The 23,470-nt window shown below is 44.0% G+C and overlaps 7 protein-coding genes and 2 non-coding genes across 9 annotated transcripts; 5 read left to right on the forward strand and 4 right to left on the reverse strand.

Moving 5' to 3' along the window:
• Positions 1–166: 166 nt before the first annotated feature.
• C922_00916 (hypothetical protein) lies at positions 167–1,870 on the forward strand (the record flags this gene model as incomplete). The annotated part of the gene is made up of 1 exon (XM_008816528.1): positions 167–1,870. One exon carries the CDS (start codon positions 167–169, stop codon positions 1,868–1,870), a length of 1,704 nt encoding a protein of 567 aa, XP_008814750.1.
• A 598-nt stretch (positions 1,871–2,468) lies between these two features.
• On the forward strand, positions 2,469–3,413 carry C922_00917 (hypothetical protein; the record flags this gene model as incomplete). Its single annotated transcript, XM_008816529.1, has 1 exon — positions 2,469–3,413. One exon carries the CDS (start codon positions 2,469–2,471, stop codon positions 3,411–3,413), a length of 945 nt encoding a protein of 314 aa, XP_008814751.1.
• Positions 3,414–3,512: 99 nt separating this feature from the next.
• Positions 3,513–4,613, reverse strand: C922_00918 (hypothetical protein; the record flags this gene model as incomplete). Its single annotated transcript, XM_008816530.1, has 1 exon — positions 3,513–4,613. The coding sequence occupies one exon, from the start codon at positions 4,611–4,613 to the stop codon at positions 3,513–3,515; it is 1,101 nt and encodes a 366-aa protein (XP_008814752.1).
• Positions 4,614–5,588: 975 nt separating this feature from the next.
• Positions 5,589–5,660, forward strand: C922_00919. The gene has a single exon. It is a non-coding gene; the product is annotated as a tRNA-Ala (tRNA).
• Positions 5,661–7,130: 1,470 nt separating this feature from the next.
• C922_00920 lies at positions 7,131–7,211 on the reverse strand. Its single transcript has one exon. It is a non-coding gene; the product is annotated as a tRNA-Leu (tRNA).
• A 1,367-nt stretch (positions 7,212–8,578) lies between these two features.
• C922_00921 (hypothetical protein) lies at positions 8,579–10,903 on the forward strand (the record flags this gene model as incomplete). Its single annotated transcript, XM_008816531.1, has 1 exon — positions 8,579–10,903. The coding sequence occupies one exon, from the start codon at positions 8,579–8,581 to the stop codon at positions 10,901–10,903; it is 2,325 nt and encodes a 774-aa protein (XP_008814753.1).
• A 388-nt stretch (positions 10,904–11,291) lies between these two features.
• On the reverse strand, positions 11,292–15,389 carry C922_00922 (hypothetical protein; the record flags this gene model as incomplete). The annotated part of the gene is made up of 1 exon (XM_008816532.1): positions 11,292–15,389. One exon carries the CDS (start codon positions 15,387–15,389, stop codon positions 11,292–11,294), a length of 4,098 nt encoding a protein of 1,365 aa, XP_008814754.1.
• Positions 15,390–17,360: 1,971 nt separating this feature from the next.
• Positions 17,361–18,251, reverse strand: C922_00923 (pyridoxine biosynthesis protein; the record flags this gene model as incomplete). Its single annotated transcript, XM_008816533.1, has 1 exon — positions 17,361–18,251. The coding sequence occupies one exon, from the start codon at positions 18,249–18,251 to the stop codon at positions 17,361–17,363; it is 891 nt and encodes a 296-aa protein (XP_008814755.1).
• Positions 18,252–19,633: 1,382 nt separating this feature from the next.
• On the forward strand, positions 19,634–21,709 carry C922_00924 (hypothetical protein; the record flags this gene model as incomplete). Its single annotated transcript, XM_008816534.1, has 1 exon — positions 19,634–21,709. One exon carries the CDS (start codon positions 19,634–19,636, stop codon positions 21,707–21,709), a length of 2,076 nt encoding a protein of 691 aa, XP_008814756.1.
• Positions 21,710–23,470: the final 1,761 nt, after the last annotated feature.

A 23,470-nucleotide genomic window follows, 5' to 3' on the forward strand; every position in this document is an offset into this window, starting at 1 on the left:
CCCCATATTTTGAAGGTAGCAAAAATGGGGCTATGCCAAGTAGCCACTCGTTTCTGGGCAGCTTAATTATATGTGAAGAAAAAAGGGTAGAGGTAGCCTCTGCGCACCTCCGTATGCGTGGCCCGCTCGACAGGCTACGACAGGGTCGTTTTGAAGTGGCTGAAGAATGAAGGGGTTCAGCATCAGCAATTTGTTCGCCCCCGGTATGGGGGGCGGCCCAGTTGGGGAAAGCGGCCAAAATGGGGAAAGCGGCCAAAATGGGGAGAGTGGCCAAAATGGGGAGAGCGGTCCAAATGAGGAGAGCGGCCCAAATGGGGAAAGTAACCAAGCCGCAGAATGTAATAAAGCCAAGGAAAGTAGCAAATCCCCGGAAAGTAACGAAGCCGGGGAAGGCCTCCAAAGTGGGGAAGACCGCCAAACGGAGGAACCCCGTCCAACGCAGGGAGGTGGCCCCCCCGCCGCGGAGGAGAAAAAACCCAAACAAATCGGAGACATCGACAAAATCGCGTTTTACGAAGCAGTGCTAAAACAACTGAGGGACGATGACCTAACCGATTCGTTCGAAACCTTGAGGAAGGAAGTAAATTTGGAGGAAAGCAAAACGGTGAAGGAGAATTACCTCTTCAAGCTATACACAAAGAGCTTGTACCAGGCACCTCCTGAGTTCGAAAGGGACATGCAGGAAGGGGATGGACAAAAAGACGACCAACGGAATGACCCAATTACAAAGTTGAAGACATACGGGATATTCATAAAAAATGCACAGCTCCGTAGTAACAATGAGACTGTCCTAAATTTAGATTCATTAAAAAAGGAAAAGGGAAGAAGGATCGTATACTCCTATGACATCAGCGAGCAGGTAGAATTAATTCACCAACATAAAGTGACCTGCTGCACGACGAACAGCACAAGAAATGTTCTCTGCTCAGGTGGAGCGGATCACGTGATTAAAATTTGTAAAATATATGACAATGTGAAGAAGACAAAGGTACACACCATTGACAATAAACATATGGGGAGAATTAACTGCCTGAAATTCCACCCCGTAAAAAATCTCCTATTCTCAGCCAGCGATGATTGTACCGTTCAAATTATCGATGTGAGTAAAATATTCAAAAAGAAGAAGCAACAATTTAGGCACCGAAGAAACGTAAGGGAAAAAATAGATGACCTCTCCGGTCAAAATGTAGTCATACAAGATAAGAACCCATTCGTACATCTGTATGTCCATCCCTGTGGAGATTTTTTATATGCCTGTAATAGAAATGAAAATGTTGTTAAACTGTTCGATTTGGAGACCCTATCGTGTTTCACTTCGTATGAAAGACAGGAGAAACATCATAGTGGCACCGTAAACTGCATAAGTGGGACGTCAGATGGAACTCTCTACGCCTCTGTGTCTCAAGATGGACATATAAAAATATGGGACGGACATGAGTCCAAATTGGTACACACACAATTTAATGCTCATAATGGATATTCTGTAGAATCTGCTATTTTTAGTAAAAGTAATTACTACGTCCTTACTTCTGGACTTGATGGGCAGACAAAAATTTGGGACATTCGAAATTTTCACACCCCGTTCACCTTCGGGAATGGGTTCCTATCATGCACTTCCAATAAAAGCATCTTCATGAATGACGAGCATTTTATCGCCAATGTCATTCAAACCAATGACCACTTCACGTCCAAGTTTTACATTTATAACTCCTACTTTGGCAACCTCGAATGCAATGTGCAGAATATACACAACGACCAGATTTCCGACATCGTCAACGCCAGGGACGGACTGAATGTCCACACGGCGGGCCACGACTACGTCTGCAAGACGGTGAAGATTGACCAGCGCCCCGCGCCCGACGGGGGGTGACCCCTTGGGTGGGGCAGCAAGTTGAGCCCTGAAGCGGATGACACAAGTAGCAAATCGATGCAACTCATCACCGCAACCACGCATAGCCGCCCATCGAAGTACCTCATCGACACAGCACACTAACATAACCGTTCCCCACCCCTAGGGGTATTTTTTCGTAAAACTGCAGCTCAAAATGGGGCCCTTCTGCGGAGGGCGAATCACGCATCGCGCATGCGAATGGGTTCACCCTCGTTTGCGCACCCCGCTCGGCAGGGGCTCCGAGCAGAGTAACGTTCACAATCTGTCTAACTCAATAGGTCCATTGGGGCTCCTTCCATTGGACATATGATCCGCATTTTAAAGCGGCACGTCCATTTTTTTTTTTTTTTTTTTTTTTTTTCCCGCGTGACGAACAAAATAGACGCGCTAACAATGCTACTGCGTAGGGTTCGAAAAATTTGCACAAAATAGAGTGAACGCTTCGCCCTGCCCATCGGAGTAGAAATAAAATTTGTTTCGATGCCAAGTGGGTTACCCGAATAGCTCAGTCCATCCATGTGCGCAAATGTAAGGAAAAAAAAATTACATAAGCGGCTTGGAATTTGTACGATGCATTATGAGACGCACGCGGGGGGAAAGCCTGCTCGTGAAATTGGGGAATTGCCCCACCCCGGACACGACTAGCAGTAGCGATAGCAGTGGCGAGTGCAGCGACGATTGCAATGGCAAACGCAGCGCCTCCGCGGCACCACTGCATGAGGAGGCCGAGCGCACCTTGGTGAGGAATTACCTCCAAGGGGTGAAAAAAAATAAAGAGAAAAACCAACTTTACCACTTCAAAAAATACTTAGCAGAAAGTAACGTCTTCTTTCTATTCGTCCATTTGTTTGTGAAGCTGATTCGGAACAGGGACACAGTGGAAAACCCCTACGACTACGTCAAGAAGTTCTTCGGAAAGAGAAGGCACACCTCAGCGGATGACGCTCCTCGGAGAAATTTAATCAAAGAAAATAAAAAATATAGAGCAGAGAATGAGAAGCTGGTTGGAAAAATAAACGAGCTGCTTGTCCAGGTGGAACACCTGCGCAAGAGAGACAACTGCAATTTTATTGCAAACTGGTTTTTCAAAAAAGGAGATGAGCGACGTGGCTCGTCTGATCTGTTTGGGAAGGAGTTTATAGGAAGTCCTCATAATGGGGAAAATGACCCAAGTGTACAAATCATCCGGAACAACCCGAACGGGCTGCATTCCCACGGAGAGTATATGGAACCCCCCCACTTTGTATTCACTCGAGACACGTTTTACCTCTTTCTGACTTTCCTGGACGACTCCACCAGAACACAACTTCGTGAGGTACTGACGGGGGGGCCCACCCATGCGGGGAGATCTGCCCTGTGCGAGGGGCTACACAAGGGGTTGTCTCTGTTTGTAAATAACTACTTGTCTTTGGAGCGGGTGGGCGAGAAGGGGGTTCACAAATCCAACAGGGGGAAGCATCTGGGCGAGCGAATGGATCCCACACTCCGCTATCAAGCTCCCAACAGTGCGAGTTCAAAGTGAGCTCCCCTTCTTGAGGGACTCGCCCCGACGACGTTACCCTTTTGCCATTCGGCCCCTACCCTGCTGCTGCTCCCCCTCTACCACTCCGCCATCACGCCGCTACGCCGACTTCACCGACTGCGCGCAGAGAAGAATAGTGGTGAACAGAGTGATGTAACATTTATTCTTGGAGAAAAAGTGGAAAATGCTATCCACGAGCGAATTGGACAAGTGCTGCATTTTAATCACATTGACTGGAGAGAAGGGGCCACAAATTCGATTTCCGAAAGCTCGATGGGTACTCTGTGGTAGAGTGAATCTGGATCTGTCCACAACAATCAGCTCATGATGGGTATTTAAAAATTTATACTTTATATATAAGTACATTTCTGTGCTCTGCAAGATGTCGGCGTAGGATACGCCATCCCTACAGGGAATCTTAATCAAGGGCTTGGGCACATCACAGAAATGGGCAAAGGAGAATTCATCATTGAATAAAAAAGAGCTGTTTTCAATTCGAGATTGCAAAATGACTGTAAGGTCGAGAAAGGGACCTTCTAAATCATTCTCCGTTATGACATCCATATTTAGACAGTTGTTTATATGCTCCTCCTTTAAAGTTAAATTTCCAAATAAAGCCTTCTCTATGATTAGTCCGTTTTTTTCTTTCTCTTCCTTGAGTTTCTCCCAATATATACTTTCTACTTCGTTCATTTTATTTCTATATATGACGTCTGCTTCCACCTGCAACTGTCTCCTACATGCCTCGATGGTGGATTCATCAATGTACCCATTTAGCACATCGTAGTAAAATTTTTCAAATTTGTCGGTCAATATTTTATAGGCCTTCTGAATGTGGTAATAACATTCTTCGTGTTCCAGGGACAACTTCTTGTGGACACTGAACAGCTTGGACAATTGGAGGTAACTCCTTCTTATGGTTTTTCCATCCGCATTGCTACTGACGCTGAGGATGTCATAGTACTTTGGCCTCACGCTGTGCTGGATGATCCGCTTGATCTTCTCCACGTAGCTCTTTAGCAGGTACTTTTTATTTTCGCTGTTCATGGAGGCGATATTCCAGAGGGGGTTCCCCTGCCCCTCGGCTGCTTCTCTTCTATTACTTCGACTCCTGGAGGTGTCTCCTTCACTGCTGCGTATCCCCCCAACCGTTTCCACCTCGCCGCCACCTAGTTGGTCCTCCCACGTCACCGGCTCCATGCTGGCGCGGTCAAGCCGCAAAGGGGGCCTCCCCAAGTTAGAACCGTTAGAGTGAGGAAGGGGGCCCTCTCAGGGGGTACTCTGAAGTGGCCCTCCCAGGTGACCCTCTCAAATGCGTTCGTGAAACAAAAAAAAATTAAAAAAAAAAAAAAGTAGGGGCGAACCAACGCCAAGCAAATTCAACTGCTGAAACACCTTGGGCATTTCCCCCCCATTTCACTATCCCCCTGGACCATTTGCAAAAATATCACTCGTGGTGAAGAAGTCCCAGCTGAGCGCGGCCAACGAAGCAGTGTCCTCTGTATTTTCCCCGTTACACACATGAAGCGGTATGGTCAACCTGCGAACACCTTAACCGGGCAATTCTCCCCTTTTTCCTCCCCATATAATTACACACCCACGGTGAAGTGAAATATGCCAGCCAAGGGTAACGGATGTGTCAGTACCGCCTTCTTAACATCCACCTGCTAATCTTACCTGATGTGTCCGTGCCCCTTGACATGTGTGTTCCCGTTTTAAAAATTCCCCCTGAGCCAACTGCTTTGCATTTTTTTTTTTAGCATGTCCCGTACAACACGCTGCAACTTAGAGGAAAGAAAAATTTGACCCATTTTATTATCACGCCCCCTTGCCACACATAAGTGAACGCTATTGCGTGAACAACCCGTTCGTGCTACATTACAAGTGAGGAGAGGGAAACAAAAAAATGATGTCGAGGGGCACAATTATCATTTTGCATACGCCCATGAGGGGGAACAAGAGGATGTGTCCCCAATAGGCCATCCTCCCTGCAGGGAAGTTCGCTCAAAATGGAACAAAAGATTTGGAGTGCTGCTCTGAAAGCAACCATTTCGAGGCGTAGGAGGAAACACCGAGCGGGAGATTCCGCCCTTTTGGCCACACCAGAAGCTTGTGGCCTCACCGTTGCGAAAAGTAGTTCCTCTCTATGGGCAAAGTATCATACTACAAATTCTTGGGCTAGTGGTGTAGTGGTATCACGTTCGCTTCGCATGCGAAAGCTCCCGGGTTCGATTCCCGGCTGGTCCATTCTGCTAATGATAATTAACCAAAAGGTAGTAACGACCGCCCGACATTTCAACTCCAATCTCTTTATATACATAGGTTACAATAATACATAACAAAAATAAATTTAATACGGCCTAGATACAAAAAAAAAACATTTTAAAAAATGCCTAAAAATATATTGCTGTGCATATTTTTATATATAATATATTATATACCATACCGTATTATTATTTATCCGTAATATTGGTAAAAAAGATATTTTTCTTATGCAATTGGGGAATATGTTGAGCATATATCGTATATTCCCATCTTTTTCACCCAGGCGATAATGACGTATGCTGGTGAATCAGGGTTAGAGCCCCCTTTAGTGGCCCATTTTTAATCCAGAGGGAAGACGACATTTTTAAAAAAAGCAAACTGTGAGTCATCTGTGGGGGTATATTATATATATCACTTCCATTTTGCTGTCGCCGCAAGGTCCCCCACTTGGCAGACACTTATGATTATTCCACCGACGTTTGCTTTTTGGTTCAGTTCCTAAAGAGGGGAACATCTCCTTACGGGGAAGAACGCTGCCCAAAGAAGGCACACACCCATTTTGCCAAAACCTGAATAAGGCGGGAAAGGGGCATATATAAGTTGGGTAGTCCTCTACACGTAACACAAGGACGCTTCTTTTTTCTCATTTCTGAGGAAAACTACTCCCAATGAAAAACTACTTCAAATGAAGGAGTGCCTATGAATTCGCCTTGCTGTAGTTGGATCATCATACCCCACCTTTGCCCAAATCTCTACTTAATCGAAAATATAATTTAAGGATGTCTAATTGCTGATTGATTCTCCTTTCGTTTGGCGGAAACCTCAATTCCTAGTTCATCATAGGGCAAGAAATATCAGCCCCTTCTTTTCCAGAACAGTGAAGACATGCCATATTTATGTACCCCTTTCGAGAGTCCTAAAATGGTACTAGTTGGATGGCATGCCAAGTGCCTCACTCGGGGTTTGAATTGAAACCCCCCCTGTTTGGAAAAAGTGCGCGTATAAAAGGTGTGCCTCCCTAAAGTTGCCGAAATAACGGAGCGGAAACCTCCATGCGGTTCCTCTTTTGTGCCCATTAACAAAAAGGGGTAAAGGGCCCCCGAATTGAGCATCTTCTTTTTCTATTGATCAAAAGATGTCACAATTGAAGTTTAAAAAAAAGGCTAAAGAGTAACTGCGTTGTAGAAGTTAAGCACCTTCAAAGGCAGAGCCTCTACCCTTTAGCAACGCCGACATTTATAAAAAATATCCGATTGGTCAACACGAAATAGGAATGGTTCATTCGTTGAAAAACTATAAGCACGTTTTCTGCAAAATAGGAAATTCTTCCCCCAACCTTCTTAAAAAAGTAAAGAGGAATATACATAAAAGAACTTTTTCCGCATAAGTGTCTGTTTTGTTCTCTTTTCTTTTCTTTACCACTTCTAGGTACATAAAAGAATTTTACTTCTTTGACAGAAGCGGGATTCGAACCCACGCCTTATACAGACTACCGTCTGAAGGTAGCGCCTTAGACCACTCGGCCATTCTGTCAATAAGATATTATTGTTATAAGGGAACCATATGTGCTCAAGTTAGCATAGCAAAAATGTCGAATAAGCGCCGAACGATGCACCACCCTCTCAACAAAGTAATCCGAACATTGCACTCACGAGGGGGCCTATCCTTTTATAATATCTGAAAAAATAAAGAAAATCGTGAGTGGTTTCCTCCATTGTCCGCAAGGAAGTATCATTTAAGTTAACATTTCGTTTCTTTTAAAAAAAAAAAAAAAAAAGAATAGCGAAGCGACGCTAAAATGCCACGTACAAAAACACAATGCCGGTAAGTTTATGAACCCAGAGTAGGAAACAAATGGACATGTGCTACACCTAGCTGATGAAACAATTGCGGCGTAGAAAAACACAGCGTCGTTACAATTACGCGGAAAATAGCAACCCTTTCGAGCTTCCAAAGGTGCGGACGGCGGAATTCTTACTTGACATGCGTACATACAAAAGCATACATACATGTTGCAAGCGTGTTTGCATTCCCCCCTCCATTTTTACTCCCCCTTACGGGAGGCCATTCGAACAAGTATCAGCCAACTCTGATCCAATAAAAGAGTTACCTCACCAACGTTTGAGAAAGAAACGCGCACGGAGCCAATCGCATGAACGTGCTGGAAGGCATATTGGCTCGCTCAGCTTACTCATATGAGTACATTTTTAAAGGTCCAAAGGGATGCCCCCTCCCCACAGACCCCAATTAACAACCCTGCAGTTACATGTAACACATTCTCTAAAAAGGAGGAGAAGCTACCCTCCCTGCCCTACCTCCTTTATATGTACTCTGCCCTATGAGCGAAAAGCCATCCCTAAAGTGGCGCTCAGAAAGAGGCGACGAACCCCCTTGAAAAGAGGACCATCACTGAGCATGAACACGTAAAGGAACACATCCACGTGCACACTTCTTCGATGCAATGTGAGTGAGCAGGCAAACGGCCCAATGATAGGTTTGCCCAATTTGAAGCAAACGTGAGAGTTGCCTTTTTTTTGCCAAATAGGAAAGAAGCTTACCCCTATGCACTTTCACACTGATGGTGATCTCCGCAGAGGGAAGAATCACAAAGCCGAGTTGAACAACGAAGGTGTTAAAATATTCAAACAAAAGTGCTGTGTTCAGCTCTCCATCTGAACGTAGCTTTTTTTTTTTATTTTTATTTTTGCAAAAGAATCGAAACGAATCGAAACAAATCGGAACGAACCGAAACAGTTGCATAGCGAGGAAAACCAGAGGTGCACCTCTGCACATGATTGCTTTTTACCTGATTGACAACAGTGCATGCCTGTCAAACGTATGAGTAGCTTCCCCCGTGGAGATGCCGTGAGAAAATGCCACTGTGCAATGACTAACATCGGATGCAGCCGCTCTTACTCGTGCTAGTCGCACTGACCATTGGTAACTGCAAGACGGGCAGCGGGAACAAGCGAGGGGGGGACAACCAAGGGGAGGACAATCGCCGCAACAGTTTCCTTATCGTCCTGCTGCACCTCTACCTTCTGGTGCTTTCCCTGATCTTGTTTAGCCAAAATGGAGGCTCCGTTCAGGCGTACCGGATGACCCGCGGCGGAGACCAGTTGGGCCTTTTTCCCAATGCGGGGGCGAAGACACAAAGAAGATTCTCTCTCAGGCGCTACGCCAAAGGGAGGAGCGGCACAATGGGTAGTGACAGTGCAAGGGGTGAGAACGCGATGCTCCCAACTGAAGAACACCTCCCCAAAACGAAAAGCACATCAAACAATTACTTCAACAGCCTCTGCTGCAGCAGTGTGCTAAAGAAGAGCGTGGACGACAATGTAAATTTCGAGGACGGGGTGATGAGTTTCTTTACACTGAACCCCAATCCGAACATTGGCTTTTTGGTTGGCAAGGTAAAGCCGCGGGCTGCAACGGATTTGGTGCCCAGTGACGCAGCGGAAGAGACAGAAGCGACAGACCAGACAGACCAGACAGACCAGACAGACAAGACAAAAGAGTCAGGTACGACAGACGAGGCGGCCACCCCTCCCCAAAAAAGGACAAAAAAAATTCGCCTCAAACTCAAAAGAGGATACATGAACGAAGTGTACGAAAGGGAGAAAAGAAGGTTGAATGAAGTGCTGCTTTCTTTCAAGGACAAGACCATATTCAAGGCGTCCAAAAAAAAAATCAAAGAAAACATACTTCTCCTAAATGGACAAACCGTCAATATAGAGGTGATAAAACAATACCTGTTTCATAAGTTAAGATTAGAATATTATGAGAGCATCAGGGATCAGAAAAAAATCCTTACGTTGGATCTATGGTCCAAGGAAATTAATGTCTCCGTTGAGAATCTGAAGAAGCTCATTGTTTATATTTACAAAATGAAGACGCTGGTGCAGAAGGATGATGAGGAGTTGCTCATTAAGACGTACTTCTACAACAAGACCAATATGTTCAGTTTGTTTAGGAACGGTACTGCAGGAGGCGGGGATGTTGTGGCCCCCTTTGACTTTTCCGTGCCGGACGTGGCCTCCCCGGTTGGCGATCAAGGGGAGGGAAGCGAACCTGACCCGAGAAGGAAGAAGGGGGAAGCGTCCCCGAAAGGGGCAGCTTCTAACGGGGTAGCGTCTAACGGGGACATCTTCACGGACTACTTCGACAACAACGAAGTAGTCCTCTACAACGACTGCGAAAATTTGATAAACTCAGAAGTGCAGAAATTCATCGAGTGCATTAAAGACATCGTCTTCTTTGAGAATTCCATCTACATGTTGGAAAAGTTGGAGAACAGACCCCCCCTTCTGGAGGAAGTAACCTTTGCCTACAACTACGACAAGGAAATTTTCATAAACAAGTTAGAAGTTAAAATAAAGTCGTCCCAGAAATTGCTAATCTATTTCATCCCACTGATTAATAATATTATACGCAAAGCTGAATCCAATTTTAGTAGCAACTTAAGTGAAGACGACTTCCTACTGGTCAGCTTAGATGCAGTGAAAAACGGGTTCAGAAGATATGACGTCGAAAAATTAGGAATAAAAAATCTGACAAAGTACGTGTACATCTGGGCAAAAAACAGCACCTACAATTATTATCAGAAACACAAGTCCTTCGTGTCCGTTTCGCCACATACTTACAAAGATTATAATAAGATAAAAAAATTTGAAGAAAGTTTTGAAGAAAAACATGAAAGAAAACCAAGCATCAAAGAAATCGCAGACGGATTGTATATGACCATGGAACGGGTTCAGAAGGCTCTCTCCTCAGCTGTGAACGTCATAGATGCTGAGAAGCCAATCGTCTACCAAAATAATAATTCAGCCCACCCAGAAAAAAACACATACACAGATTTAATTGTCAACGCGGATGATATCCATAGCATGAACGAAATTGTTTATAACGACCTTGTGATAAAGGGACTACGAAAGTTTATCTGCAAATCGCTAAAAAAAAAAATCAACAAGCTAATTATCTTTATGAAGTTTGGGCTTTTCTTAAGGAAGAAAATTTACACTGATGACGAAATTTGCCAGACTCTCCAGATTACGAAAAATAAATTACAAAAGCATTTTCAGCTCTCCCTAAATGAGATCAAAAAATATATCAAGAAGATTAAGAAGAATAAATCCGAGGTCGATCCCAACTTGGACTTTTCGTCGTACATTAACTTTTCTCAGTACGACTTCTTGTGGAACGAGTTCTCCCAGATTTTGGTATGATTGCTCGGTGGGGAGCCATCCCGAGGTGGTGACCAACCTTCTTTTGAAGCTCCCCCCCGGTGTTCCTTCGTTGGGAGGGCTACATCCTCTTCCTTCCCCTTTTTTTTTTTTTTTTTTTGTAAGGAAAAAGGTCCTTTTCGGAGTTACACCTTTGTATCTAACATTTGGCGTTACTATTTGGAAAAAAAAATTTTCACTTTTTTTTTCCACCCTCTTTTGCGAACTGCAGTTAGTTTTCCTTTATGTTCTTGTTTTTGTTTTCTCCCCGTGAACTTTCCGAGCCTTCCATTTTCTGGCGACACGTTGCACCGGAGAAGCGGCTGGGGCACAGGGCAACGCGGGCTCATACATGCACAAGGTAGATCGACGCAGATGCCTGCTGATCCGCTCAAACCGCCTTGTACTTAAAGTGAACCATCGCACCCCCCTTCTTTTGGGACATCTGTATCCCCTCCACGATCCTCGAGTAAAAGCAGTTGTTATTAACCGTGACGTCGACCAGTGACTCGTCCAAGTTTATATTTTCGTATACCTCCTTGCCACTGGAATGGAACCTCCTTCCTGGCAAGCCCTTCAGAACTTCCGAATTTTTATCAAAGAATAGCTCATCGTGATTGGTTCTCGTGGCCACTGCTTCATAGTGCTCTTTCGTAGGCTCCACCTCATCGCAGCATTCTTTCTTCTCAACATCGAGGATGGCGCCGGAAGAGGCCCCCACTTGAGGAGACCCCTTTGAGTGGGATCCCCATTCCTCGTCGGAAGAAAACTCCAAAATGTCAATGTCCGAGTCGATGGAGTCATTGGAACCGTTGCAGGAACCCTTCAAGTCATACTCGTTAAAATGCTTCACCCGGTTTTCCTTCCCATCTGTTTTTATCAAATACTGACTTATGAACACGTCGTTCGAATTTTGGCTAGCTGAAATGCGACCCGATTTCTCGTACACCTTCGTATCGTTCAGGTTAAAAACTTGGACTGACCAATTAGATAACGTTTTTTTTAAGCATAAGGATCCGTGAACCCCAACGAAATTAATTTTTGTTAAAAACTCTTCATTTCGGTTATTCATTAGGAGGTAGTTCCCGTGCACGTTTATTTCATCTGGTAATGTTTTGTGATGCTGGAAGATTAGTATGCCTGAGAGGGATATGTAGTCTGCGTCTAGGTGGGTGTTATCCTTCTTTTCCGAGGCTACGTCTGAATTGGCGTCTTCCAGAGGAGGTTCACCATTCGGCTGGGTATTCTTCTCCGCCATCTTCTCCACCTGCTCCTCCCTCTCCGCTACTAATTTGTCGCCTGGCCTCTCGTTCGTCTCCCCTTTGCTCGCCACCCCTTTGCTCGCCGCTTCCCCCCCCCGGCGCCTCAAAAAGTTGGCTGTCAAGCCCGTCACGTTCAGGTTCAAGATAATCTGCAGGCCATTCAGAAGGATGCACAGATCTTCGGTCAAAATGTGCGCACTGGGGATGGACCCATTTTGCTTATTGTACAAATTCATGCTGTAATGAGTAATTGTCACCGATATGACGCTCCCAATATGGTTCAGTGCATCTCTCGCATCGTACAGACACTCGTCGTGGACGTAGTTATTGTTTACCCAACTGACTTGTTCAGAAACTTCTCTATACTTTGATATCACCTGCATGGAGCGGTTACTACAGTCAGATAGGGTACCATAGGTGAACAGATGCTTCGAGTGCTCTAGCATCAACTCTGCCATGTCTGCCTTTATTGGCCACGGAGCGTCGATTACGCAGAACTGGAAGTGGTACTTCGCTAGGCAGTCTCGGAGGTTCTTCTTCAAGTGGGCTACATTCTGGTAGGATCGGTTTTTCTCCTCCGCTTGGTTCTCTGCAGAGTGGGTTACGCCCGTCTCTTTGCCACCACTGAGTGGGATGGTGTCCACCTCCTCCATGGAGATCACCTCATTCGCGCGGTAAACCCTGACGATCTTAATATCGGAGGGGTCCATATTACGGGTGCTCTTCTCATAGGCGGAACTTTTGTACTTCCTGTTCATGAAGCGTAGGATTGCTTCCTCCTCCTTGGCGAGCAGAAAAATGAACTTAAGTTTTATTCGATTTTCGAAGGAGAGGTAGTACAGGCCGTCATTCTGCAAGAAGTGGTTGACCCCCACGATGGCGTAGGTAATTGGGTTCAGGCAAAATTGGATATTATACAACAGGTCGTGCGCGTGATTCAGGTTGTTGGGGGCGAGTTGTCCACGTCCACTGTGTTCCCCGTGTGAGTGTTGTCCCGCTTCTCCTTCCTCCCCACTCGGAACCCTCCTTCGAGCCTCCCGGTTGGACAACTTAATCGCGCATCTTATGAATTTAATCGATTTGTGATAATTTCGGAGCACCTTATAACATGATGCAATGTTAATGTAGGTTGAGGAGTGTCGACTTTGCTGAAAATTGCGCAGGCTTTGTTTCATATAATATATGGCCTTCTCAAACTCACCAAATTTCATACACACATGACCACACACATCGGCGATATCTTCGTCTGACTTCAAAGAGTAATAATTATCATAGCATTCTTTTATGTCCAGGAGAATGTCCTTCTCTGTCCTTCCATTGATATTGGGGTAGTTAACCAAACTGGTGAAGACATTTCTTATGTTGTAAAAAACATCCGAGTCGTGATTGGAGTACCTCAATAGGGCGATGAGCTCCTTTATGCTCACATTAGCAGGGTTATTATTGATGTTGTGGATGACTGCTTTTTGCCAGTTTATCAAGACATCGGGTGGAAACTGCTCCATGTTGTCGAAGAAGGACGAAATAGTTCCCCCGAACTTTATCGACATGTTGTTTAAATTTTTTAAGTTTATTTTTTTCATCTTTTTGTACACACTTTCATCGTTCTGACGGGAGCGACCCGACAAGCGACTCCTCAGATAGGTTCTGCTTAGATCGGTTGTGCTTGCATCCGTTCTGCTCACCCCCGTGGTTCCCTTCAACCTGCAGGAGGACGACGTCGTGCTCACTTGGTTCTGGTACCTCCTCCTCGGGTTCCCATCTTTGGAGCCCTTCTTAAAATAGTCAATAATATTAAACTGATTAATTCCTCCTCGCGAATCCTTTCTCATCCGCTCGGTTAAGGTGGAGTAAGTCAAGTTCGATTCATCGCCAAGGCTATTTCTCGCTGATGGAAAGACCCCTTTTTCCACCTCCGATTCGTAGTCTCCACTCCCCTCATAATTCTTCTTATGCATCAACAGAGTGACGATTTGAAATGTGTCCGAGTAGGGGGTATGAATGTAATGCCCACCACGGGATAGGAAGTACAGACAAATGGCGTTCAAGTTAACCATAAAGGAGAGACTTCCATGCACGACAATATGTGGATCTCTATAGCCCTTAAATTCTTCATACGATTGGTAACCCTTATCACCAATAAGGCACAATAATTTGTTTCCACTCAACTTTAGTATCCTATCAAATAAAATGAATGCTCCCACTGGAAGGACAAAAGACAATGTTTGATTAAAATAGGAATACAACTTCAACACTGTGTAAATTTCTCTATGTTTTCTTAAATAATCGGATGGCTTATCTGTTTTGGGCTTCTTAATTTCTTCATCGATATTGACTTTTTCCCAGTCCCATGTGACAGACATACGTAGCATAATATCTGCATTCGTTTTGTCTTCCTCTACATTGGGCGAGTACACAGAAAGAAGCGCCCTCCTGATGTCATCCTCTCCATTAACAATCCAAGCATCGGTGAGCAGAGAATCCAACACATAATTGCAAATTAGCACTATGGGTGTATTTTCAGGAATGTAAGTTTTGGAGACTTGTAGAAAAATTTTCTCCTCCGTTTCATTCCCATCAAAGTAGGCAAAATCGAGCATGGAAAAGTTGGCGTAATTTCTTACCCTTTCATCTGAATAATCCGTATCGTTATACGAGGAGGAATAGCTTGATGTGTTTGTAGACGAGTCGTAATTGATTTCTTCATTTCTTTCAAACTCGGAATCATAGTAAGAGTTATTCTTACTTGTGAAGGTTCGGTCACAACTCTCCCTCGTGTTGATGAATCGCTTCAACCTCCCATTGTTCATGCAATACGTGATGTTATCCTTTGCGATGTCTGTAAATACATACACAAATGGCCTGTCTGGAAGATTCATGCTCTTAAAATATTTCTGATACCTGCTTAATGCTCTTAAAATGAGGTACGTAAATTTTCCATGACCTGCTCCTATTTCTAATATATATATGGGCACATTTCTGTCACACTCCTTGCTGTTAAACCAGTCCTTCATATAATTAATTATCACTCGGGCGTAGTCCTTGGCGATTTTGCTGTTGCTCGTAACGAAGGAGGGCACAACATTTTCCTTCCACGCGTTTATGGCTGCCCTCCGGTAGTAGTTCTGCAGCAGGTCCCATATGACGCTGTCGCACAGCGGCTCCTTGCTCGCCACGCAGAATTTGCTCTCCGGGTTCTTCTCGACGATGACTTCACCGCCCATCATCGTGGAGAGAAAGATTAGCGGCAAGTGATGCGGCACGTGGAGATGCAAGCAACGCGGCAGATGAAGAGGTGAGTAACGCGGCAACCACGCAGGGGGAGGGGGCACTTAATGTGTCACCTGGAAAGAACGCCACCCCGTGCGCCGAGTTCGACGTACTCCATGCGGACAAGAATGGATGAGGCATAACCTCAGTTCCGTTTCCCCCTTTGTTTCCTTTTTTTTATCTTCGTTCTTCTTTGTTCTTCTTTGTTCCAAATGGCCAAACACATAATAGGGGGAACTTCCTCCCGTAAAGGGCCCCCTCTTGCCGCGCTAAACGCTGTCTAGGCGGGCCCCCTGTTCGAGGGAAAGGCACCAAGTTTGCGTCACCAGTAGGGCAAACGCAAGGAAAAGGCCAAAGTGTGCGCACAGGGACGAAAAAGTTACAAAATTGCAAAAAATTGCAGAAAAATGAGAAAAATTAAGCGATACTCTGCTATGCACATTTGCCAAAATTGCAAAACAGATCTGCAAAACAAAACTGCGAAACAAAACTGCAAATGATCTCCAAACCGATCACAACTTCTCACAGCACAACTGGACATGCGTGGCGAACGATTGCCGTGCAATTGCGCTAAGGTGATGCAACTAGGTGAAAGTGAATGCACACCTGAACAGAGGCGGGCGCAAGTGTATAAAGAGGGAATACGCGAGCCACCCCGATTAACGAATGCCAATGTGCATACTGACGTGCACGCGGATGTGGACGCACATGCACGCAACTCGTTGTAAGGCCACTCCTACACATGCTCACTTTGCCCATTTTCTTTTTTTTTGTGTATGCTCCTGCGTGCAAATGCGCTTACCATCAGGGGGTGGGTGCACAAATTTCCCTCTGCGCTGTACATACAGTGTAATTTTGAAAACGTCCAAACAGGAGTTTCTGCCTTCCTATGCTTTCCAATGAAACGGCCAAACACGCGAATCCTCGGGGGGAGGCAGGAGAAGGTTGCCCTGACAGGGTATACTTTTTCCCCTTTCGCATTCAAGGAAAAATGTTCTTTCCCGTTGGAGGTGCCTTTCTGCTCAGTGGTCCATACGGCCAAATGCCCGGACAAATGTGCACATGGCTGCACATTTGTCCAGGGATGTGTATATACACCCCTCCGGGCATGTGCTGCCACACGTGCGGGGGAGCTCCGGGAGGGCTCCGGGGAACAACACATAACCCCGGCATCGTTCCCTCCCTTACTCAAATCATTAATCAGACTCATCAAAAGGACGAAGTTATCTCCGTAAAACAAATTGTTCTACGTCTCACACGAGGTCAACGAAAGGCGTTCGAAGAGAAAGACCACAAATGGGGGGAAGAGGCAAGCGAAAGAAATGCGCGGAACATTTACAATAAACACAGAAGACTCAAATGTGCAGAACACTCAAGACAGGCCAAAATAAATGGCAAAAAAAAATGGCAAAAAAAAATTGCAAAAAAAAATTGCAAAAAAAAATTGCCAAAAAAGTAGTAAAAGCAAAAACAGGAGCAACATCAACAAGAGAAAAAAAAAAAAAAAAAAAAAAAAAAAGCCAGAAGCGGGAAAAAATAAAAAAATTACCATGGAGGATAATGCGCTAAACTCTTGTGGGAATAACGAGCGTCGCATCCTTCCATGCAATGAGCCCCGCCGTCTAGGATAATTTACACAGAGTATACGAATGGGTGGCGCATTTTATGTACGCACTTATTTTCCTCCAGTGGAGGCGAAAATGGCAGGGCATGTGGTGGGTGTTATACATGCGCACCTTTGCCAAGGGGGGTGGAAGCTGGGCTCGTGAATGGACAGTATGGCTGAACAGGTGGCCAGATGGGTCATTTGGGATTCCATCGAGACGACTCCACGTCCATCTCGCCTCATGAAGCAAAACAGTTTCCGCTTTTCGGTTTCCGCTTTTCCATTGCCACGTTCCTCGTTCCGCCTTCTCGGTACATCGTCCCTAATACATCTCCTCATTCTTGTTCTTCCACTTTTCACATATGGTGGTGCTGCCGCACATGGCCTTGCCCAAGTTGAGGCTGACATTTAGGAGTATCTTCGGGTTGTTAAAGTTGCTAACAGCGGCAACAATGGAGGTAGCCATTTTCTTCGGATTCTCACTTTCGAAAATTCCAGAGCCTACAAAGACGCCGTCCATTCCTAGCTGCATGCACATGGCGGCATCTGCCGGGGTGGCAACTCCTCCAGCTGCAAAATTTACTACGGGTAATTTCTTTAACTTTCTTGTGAGGAGAAGAAGATCCAAAGGAGCACTAATCCTCTTGGCATAATTATAAACTTCGTTTTCACTTAACGCACAGAGGTAGTCAATTTCGTTCTTTACTGTCCTTATGTGTTTTATAGCTTGAATTATATTTCCTGTTCCTGCTTCTCCCTTGGTCCTTATCATGGAAGCTCCTTCGGAAATCCTTCGCAGAGCTTCCCCCAAATTGGTGCATCCACATACAAAAGGTGTCTTAAATTTATGCTTATCGATGTGGTTATTCTCATCAGCCATTGTTAAAACTTCACTTTCATCAATCATATCGATTTTAAGTTCTTCTAATATTTGCGCTTCTACAAAATGGCCTATGCGTACTTTGGCTAGTACATTAATGGAAACGCTTTTTTTTATTTCCTCCACTTTACTTGGGTCAACACTTCTCGCTACACTTTCTTTGCTGCGAAGCTCCGAGGGAATGTTCTCCAGGACCATTACTCCGATTGCGCCAGCTTCCTCTGCTATTTTTGCCTGCTCTACATTCTTCACGTCCATTATTACTCCTCCCTTAAGCATTTCACACCATCCGTGTTTCAGCAGGATGGAATCGTTATCTTTGTGATCTTCCATTTTTGGGGGGTTTTGCATTTTGGAAGGGGCAAGGGAAGGGGGCGGAGAGGTTTATCTCTACGTGGGCCTTTTTTTTTTTTGTAGTAAGTGTAGGCTTACACATATACGTATGGGTTTTCACAAACGTGAGGGCTGCTTTACGAAGCGGGAAAATGTCCCTTCCGCGATTCTTTAGCAAAGGGGACGTTTCTTTTTTCTTCCTTTGAGGTTTTCTTCGTAAAAAGGGCAAAAAACAATAGTACCAGCACCGCTATGCGTGCAGCAAATGATGAAAAGTGAACAACCTGAATTTAACTTTTGTTTTTTTTTTTAAACACAGATTGATCTATGCGTAACATTCGTAATTACCTGTTTGAAGATAATTTTGGAGAAAAATTTCAAAATATAGACGACGTGACTGGAATTTCTTTTTTTTTTTCTTCTCAGGTGCATCCGCTTTATAGCAACGAGATGAGGTTTTGTAATTTCTACGAGGACTTTTTCCCCCCAACTGGCAGCAGTGGTAGAAAGTAGTGCAAAATAAAATTCCTGAAATGTAGCATATGTTCGCTTTTCCCTAGATGCGTGAAGGGAGAGAAGAAAATTGCTATCTCTCTCCTGGTGCGCGTTGGTAGATGCACGAATTGGGACCTCCAGAACATACACCATCGGGGCACACGGTTCTAGCTTAGCCCACCTTCACGCTTCAGAAGCATGCAGAATTATACATATTATGCTGGGAAGACCGCCAACGCGTGGGAAGTATGCTTATAGGCGGGGGTGCCCTTGCGGCGTTCCGTTACATACGTGCTTCGCAAAGGGTAAGCGCATCAAAGAGGTTGCTCGGCGCGGCCCAGAAATACATAATTTTTTCCGCCCTTCACAGGATGAACCTCATATATATACATATGCTGCTGCTTCACCCAATTTTTGGACTTGAAAAAATGGGGCAAAAATAGCAGCACGATTCTCCCCGTCGCGTGATTCTTTTACCAAAAATGGTTCCATTTTTTTTCGCACAAAAGGGGGAGAAGCAAAATGTATGTTTAAAGGATCACCGCGGCGCATGCAGAAAAAAACAAAAAACAATCAAACGAACAATCAAACAAATAAATGAATAAATAAATAAACAAATAAATAGATAGATAAATGAATTAGCCATCCAAGCGATAAAACGAAGATAGGCCATCCACGTCTACCCCCCCCGCAAGCGGATCAACTGTTGTTTAATAAGAGAAGAGGAAAAAATAAAAAACATTACTTGGGGCAGCCAACTAACGCGTAGCACTGCTCACTTCTTCGCTCGTGCCCCAAGGCGAACCATCGGGTTCTGGAGTGGTGGGCGCCACTTTTTTCCAATTGCTGCCAACCCTGCGGAGGATGCAACTGAAGAGCTAGCTAAAATGAAGAAAAGCTTTGCGAAGCGGAAGAACAAGTTGAAGAAGGAGAACAACGCGGGGTGCTCCAATGGGGGACTCCTTCTAAAGGATAGGAAAGGAAAAACGCCACGGGGAGGGGGCCCAATGGGGAAGAGGAGCAAGGGCGGTGGCGACCACTCCAAAGGGAAGAAGCATCCCAGGGGGAACAGAGCAGACGAGGGGAAGAACACCAGAAGATGCACTTACGAACAAAGCGTTGAGAAAGGAACCCCCACACGGAAGACTCACAAACGAAGGGGCGATGAACACCGAAGAGAACTTCTAACCGAAAAGTGCAAAAAAATTATGAACGACGAAAATCTGTCCAAGTCCAAAAAAAAAAAGTTAATTAAGGAAAATAAAAAAAAAGTGATAGTAGAAAATTACGACTACTACAAAAAATTGAGAATCAAATTGAACGACTTGCTACAGACAAAGGATAAGGACGAGAAAAAGAGACAAATAAATCTTCTCTATGCCGAGTTAAAAAAGGTACAGCTAGTCAAATTTGCGCGCACCAATTTAGGCTACCACATTATCTCCTCCCTAGTAATCAATGGATCAGAGGAGGTACAAAAAAAGTTGTGGACAAATCTGCATGAACATATGAGCGACATCAGCACGTTCAATTTTGTGTCCATCGTGTTCCAATGTTTTTACAAACACGCGAAAGGTGAACAGATAAGAAAAGACATTCATCAGTGGCTGTTAAAAAACCCGAAGACTTTTTTCACCAAATTTGCTTCCAGACTATGGAACACCGTTTTTCAAAAGCTCAAAACGGAAATGAGAACAAAAATTACAAACTATCTGATCATCCCGAATGGAAGCAGCCAAAGTGAAAAGATCGCCAACGGGATGAAAAATATAACTCTGGATATTTTAAAAAAAGACACCAAAGAAATGTTCGAGACGTTTAATGAAGAAAATAAAATGCTAATACGTAAGTACCTAATCGAGCTGGTAGAAATGCTGGTGGAGAAGGAGCTGCTGTACAACATCGTTTCTCATAATATCCTTCTGACAGCATCCAAAATTTTAAATGATGACGAGTTGGCCAATATCATGGAGATCATCCACCAAGGGTGTGAATATCTCCTCTCGACCAACCTAGGAAATCAAGCGCTAATATATCTCCTAGGTTACGCCACAAACAAACATAAAAAGAACCTAATAAAGGTACTAAAAAATGATATCTGCGATTTGTGTAAAAATAGTGTAAACTTTTTGCTAATCATTAGATTGCTGAAAATTACCGATGACACAAAATTGCTACACGATTTTGTGGTAAAAAAAATTGCAAATAATTTTGAAGATATTTTTAATGACTACTATGGATTTTATGTCGTCATGGAATTTTTCTACGATTTTAATCAGTCTGATCAGGATAAGTTTTTATACGTGCAGTGGAAACAGCTCGTTTACGCTAAGGCTCCCAAAAGTATCAAAGATGCGCATAAGAGAAAAAGTGAAATTATACAACCTATTATGGACCAAGTGCAAACCATCTTGCAAGATATGGACAAATTAGCCCACTACGTAAAAGACAAAAAGTATTTAATTATCATTTGTGAATTTTTGTCCCACTCGACAAATGAGCAAGTGATTAGAAGTGTTCTCAAAAATATAGTCAACCTTGTTGAACAAATTATCCTTGCGTGTAAAAATGAGGAAGAAATAAGTTCCAAGTACAATTGCAAAAATTTGAACGATTTGGTCTTCAAGATATTTGCCAAGTGTGGAAAGGGAACTACAACTCTGCCGGGGATACTCGTAGATGAGGACGATATCCCCTTTTATCGGTCCCTTTCCAATGTCCTTCTCCCCGAGTTGGAAACCGTCATCAAATCTGAGTTAATAAAAACGGTCAACAATTTGCTTCGCTTCCTCAAGGACAATGACGCGGCCGAGTTTGAAAGGGCTCTCGCCAGGGCCAGGCAGGCGGATAATGAGCAAATTTACCACGAGCTGAAGGACACACTCCCCACGCTTAGCCACTTTGAAACCTACCTCGAGTTCGTCCGAGGTTCCATGGTGCCGCCCCACGAAAATAGCGGCTAGAGTTTTTTTTTCCAATCCGTAAAGATGCTCGAACGTGCTAAATTAACGTTCCGCACATATACAGTTAGAGGTGGAAAAAAAAAAATTCACGTTTGCAATTTTTTGTCGTTCTCGCGTACGCTGCGTACACACCATGTCGAATCACACCAACACTGTGCAATTTCGCCGAAAGCGAATTCCTGCCAAAGTAAACGTCGAACCGGTTAATGTGCCGTGATTATGGAAGAGGTCTCCCGCTCGTCCGAGATACTTTTGCGGCACGTTTCTCACGTATGAAATTTTTTCTTTTTTTGTGACTTCATTTTTACCAAGAGACTAACAAACGAACGAACGAACGAGCAAACCATTTGTATCCACGTTGTGGGGCACTGCCCGCAGCGCACATTACTAAATAGGTTGTAACAGTTGTCATAACAGTGGTGTAATTAATCCTCGTCGCCCATTGTACAAATTAACGCTTCCCCAAGTGTGGCACCACAAAATGCAGTTCTTTCTTACCAGCTGAGGGTAACTCAAATTGATCTCCACCACCTCCTTGTAGCACAGTTGCGGTAACAAAAAAGGAAAAAGAGTACACGTCAAAAACCTTCAAAAAAGGTACGCCCTTTCCGAACATATGTAATGAAAAATAGGGGCTAACCAAAGTACACACATAAAAAAGCTCAGCTAGCTAAAATGCATTATCCTCAAAAAAAAAAAAAAATTCCAAGGCGCAATCCCCCCTTCGGCGTTTCAAAGTGTGCAAATGTTCCCAACATTTTAAAACAAGCAATGTTAAAGAGCAACGCAAACGAAAAAGCAAACGAAAACGCGAACACAAAGGCGAAGGCTATCATCCATGTGGTGTTTTTCCCTTTCAGGTAAATTTGTCCACAAATAATTCTTCTTTCTGCGGTCTCACTTAGTTTCTTCCTTTCCATCTTGTGATGAACAGGCAAACTTGTGACCATCTGACACGGTCAGAAGGATAGCTGTGCGTTCTGGAACAACGGTTTGTTGCCCCCTTTACAACGTATCAAAATTAAGCCTACATTAAAGATAAGAAAAAAAGAATTCAAGCAGGCCTTGGAAAATTCCTTCTGGAAGCAGTAGAGCACGGAGTGTTCAAAAAAAAAAAAAAAAGTGTGATGCCATTTTTTTTTTTTTTTTTTTTGCACACATTTAATCAAGTCTTAAGCTGAGCCTTGCTAATGCCATGAAGGAATGCTCCTTTCTCCCAAAGATGACATTTATTTTTTCATTATGTGTTCACTATTTAGGCATCGTATGTGCATACTTTACTTTTTTCTTTTTTCAACTTTTCCCAACTTGGCGATTTCCCAAGTTGGTTAGTCAAATCATTGAATTTCGTTGCACACTTATGGGGACCCCTTTCAGAAAAATTCTCCCTTTTGCCATTTACTGTGCATAGGAGCGCATAACCAATGGAAATCAATCCACAGGTAGTCCTCTCAATTTTGTCCCATCATTTGTTAAAGTAGTGTCAAACGGTAAAGTTCTTTTTTTTTTTTTTTTACAAAGTGTCTCATAAGGTACATTCGCAGAGGAGGTAAACTAAAAGTTGCGAACATTGGTAAGTGTAACTAAGGACATAGTAACATGCACAATGTGCCTCATAGAAAGAGCAGTCATGCATGAACGGTTAGACAGTGCCTCTTTTTGTAGAATTAATAGGAAGGACTAAAAAGTGTGCTCTTTCTGTGCTCAGCAATGCATACATTTCTTACAAAATGGGAACGAAATTAATCTTTTTGTGACTTT

Source organism: Plasmodium inui (genome assembly GCF_000524495.1).
Source record: "Plasmodium inui San Antonio 1 unplaced genomic scaffold supercont1.3, whole genome shotgun sequence".
In the NCBI taxonomy this organism is placed as follows: Eukaryota; Apicomplexa; class Aconoidasida; order Haemosporida; family Plasmodiidae; genus Plasmodium; species Plasmodium inui.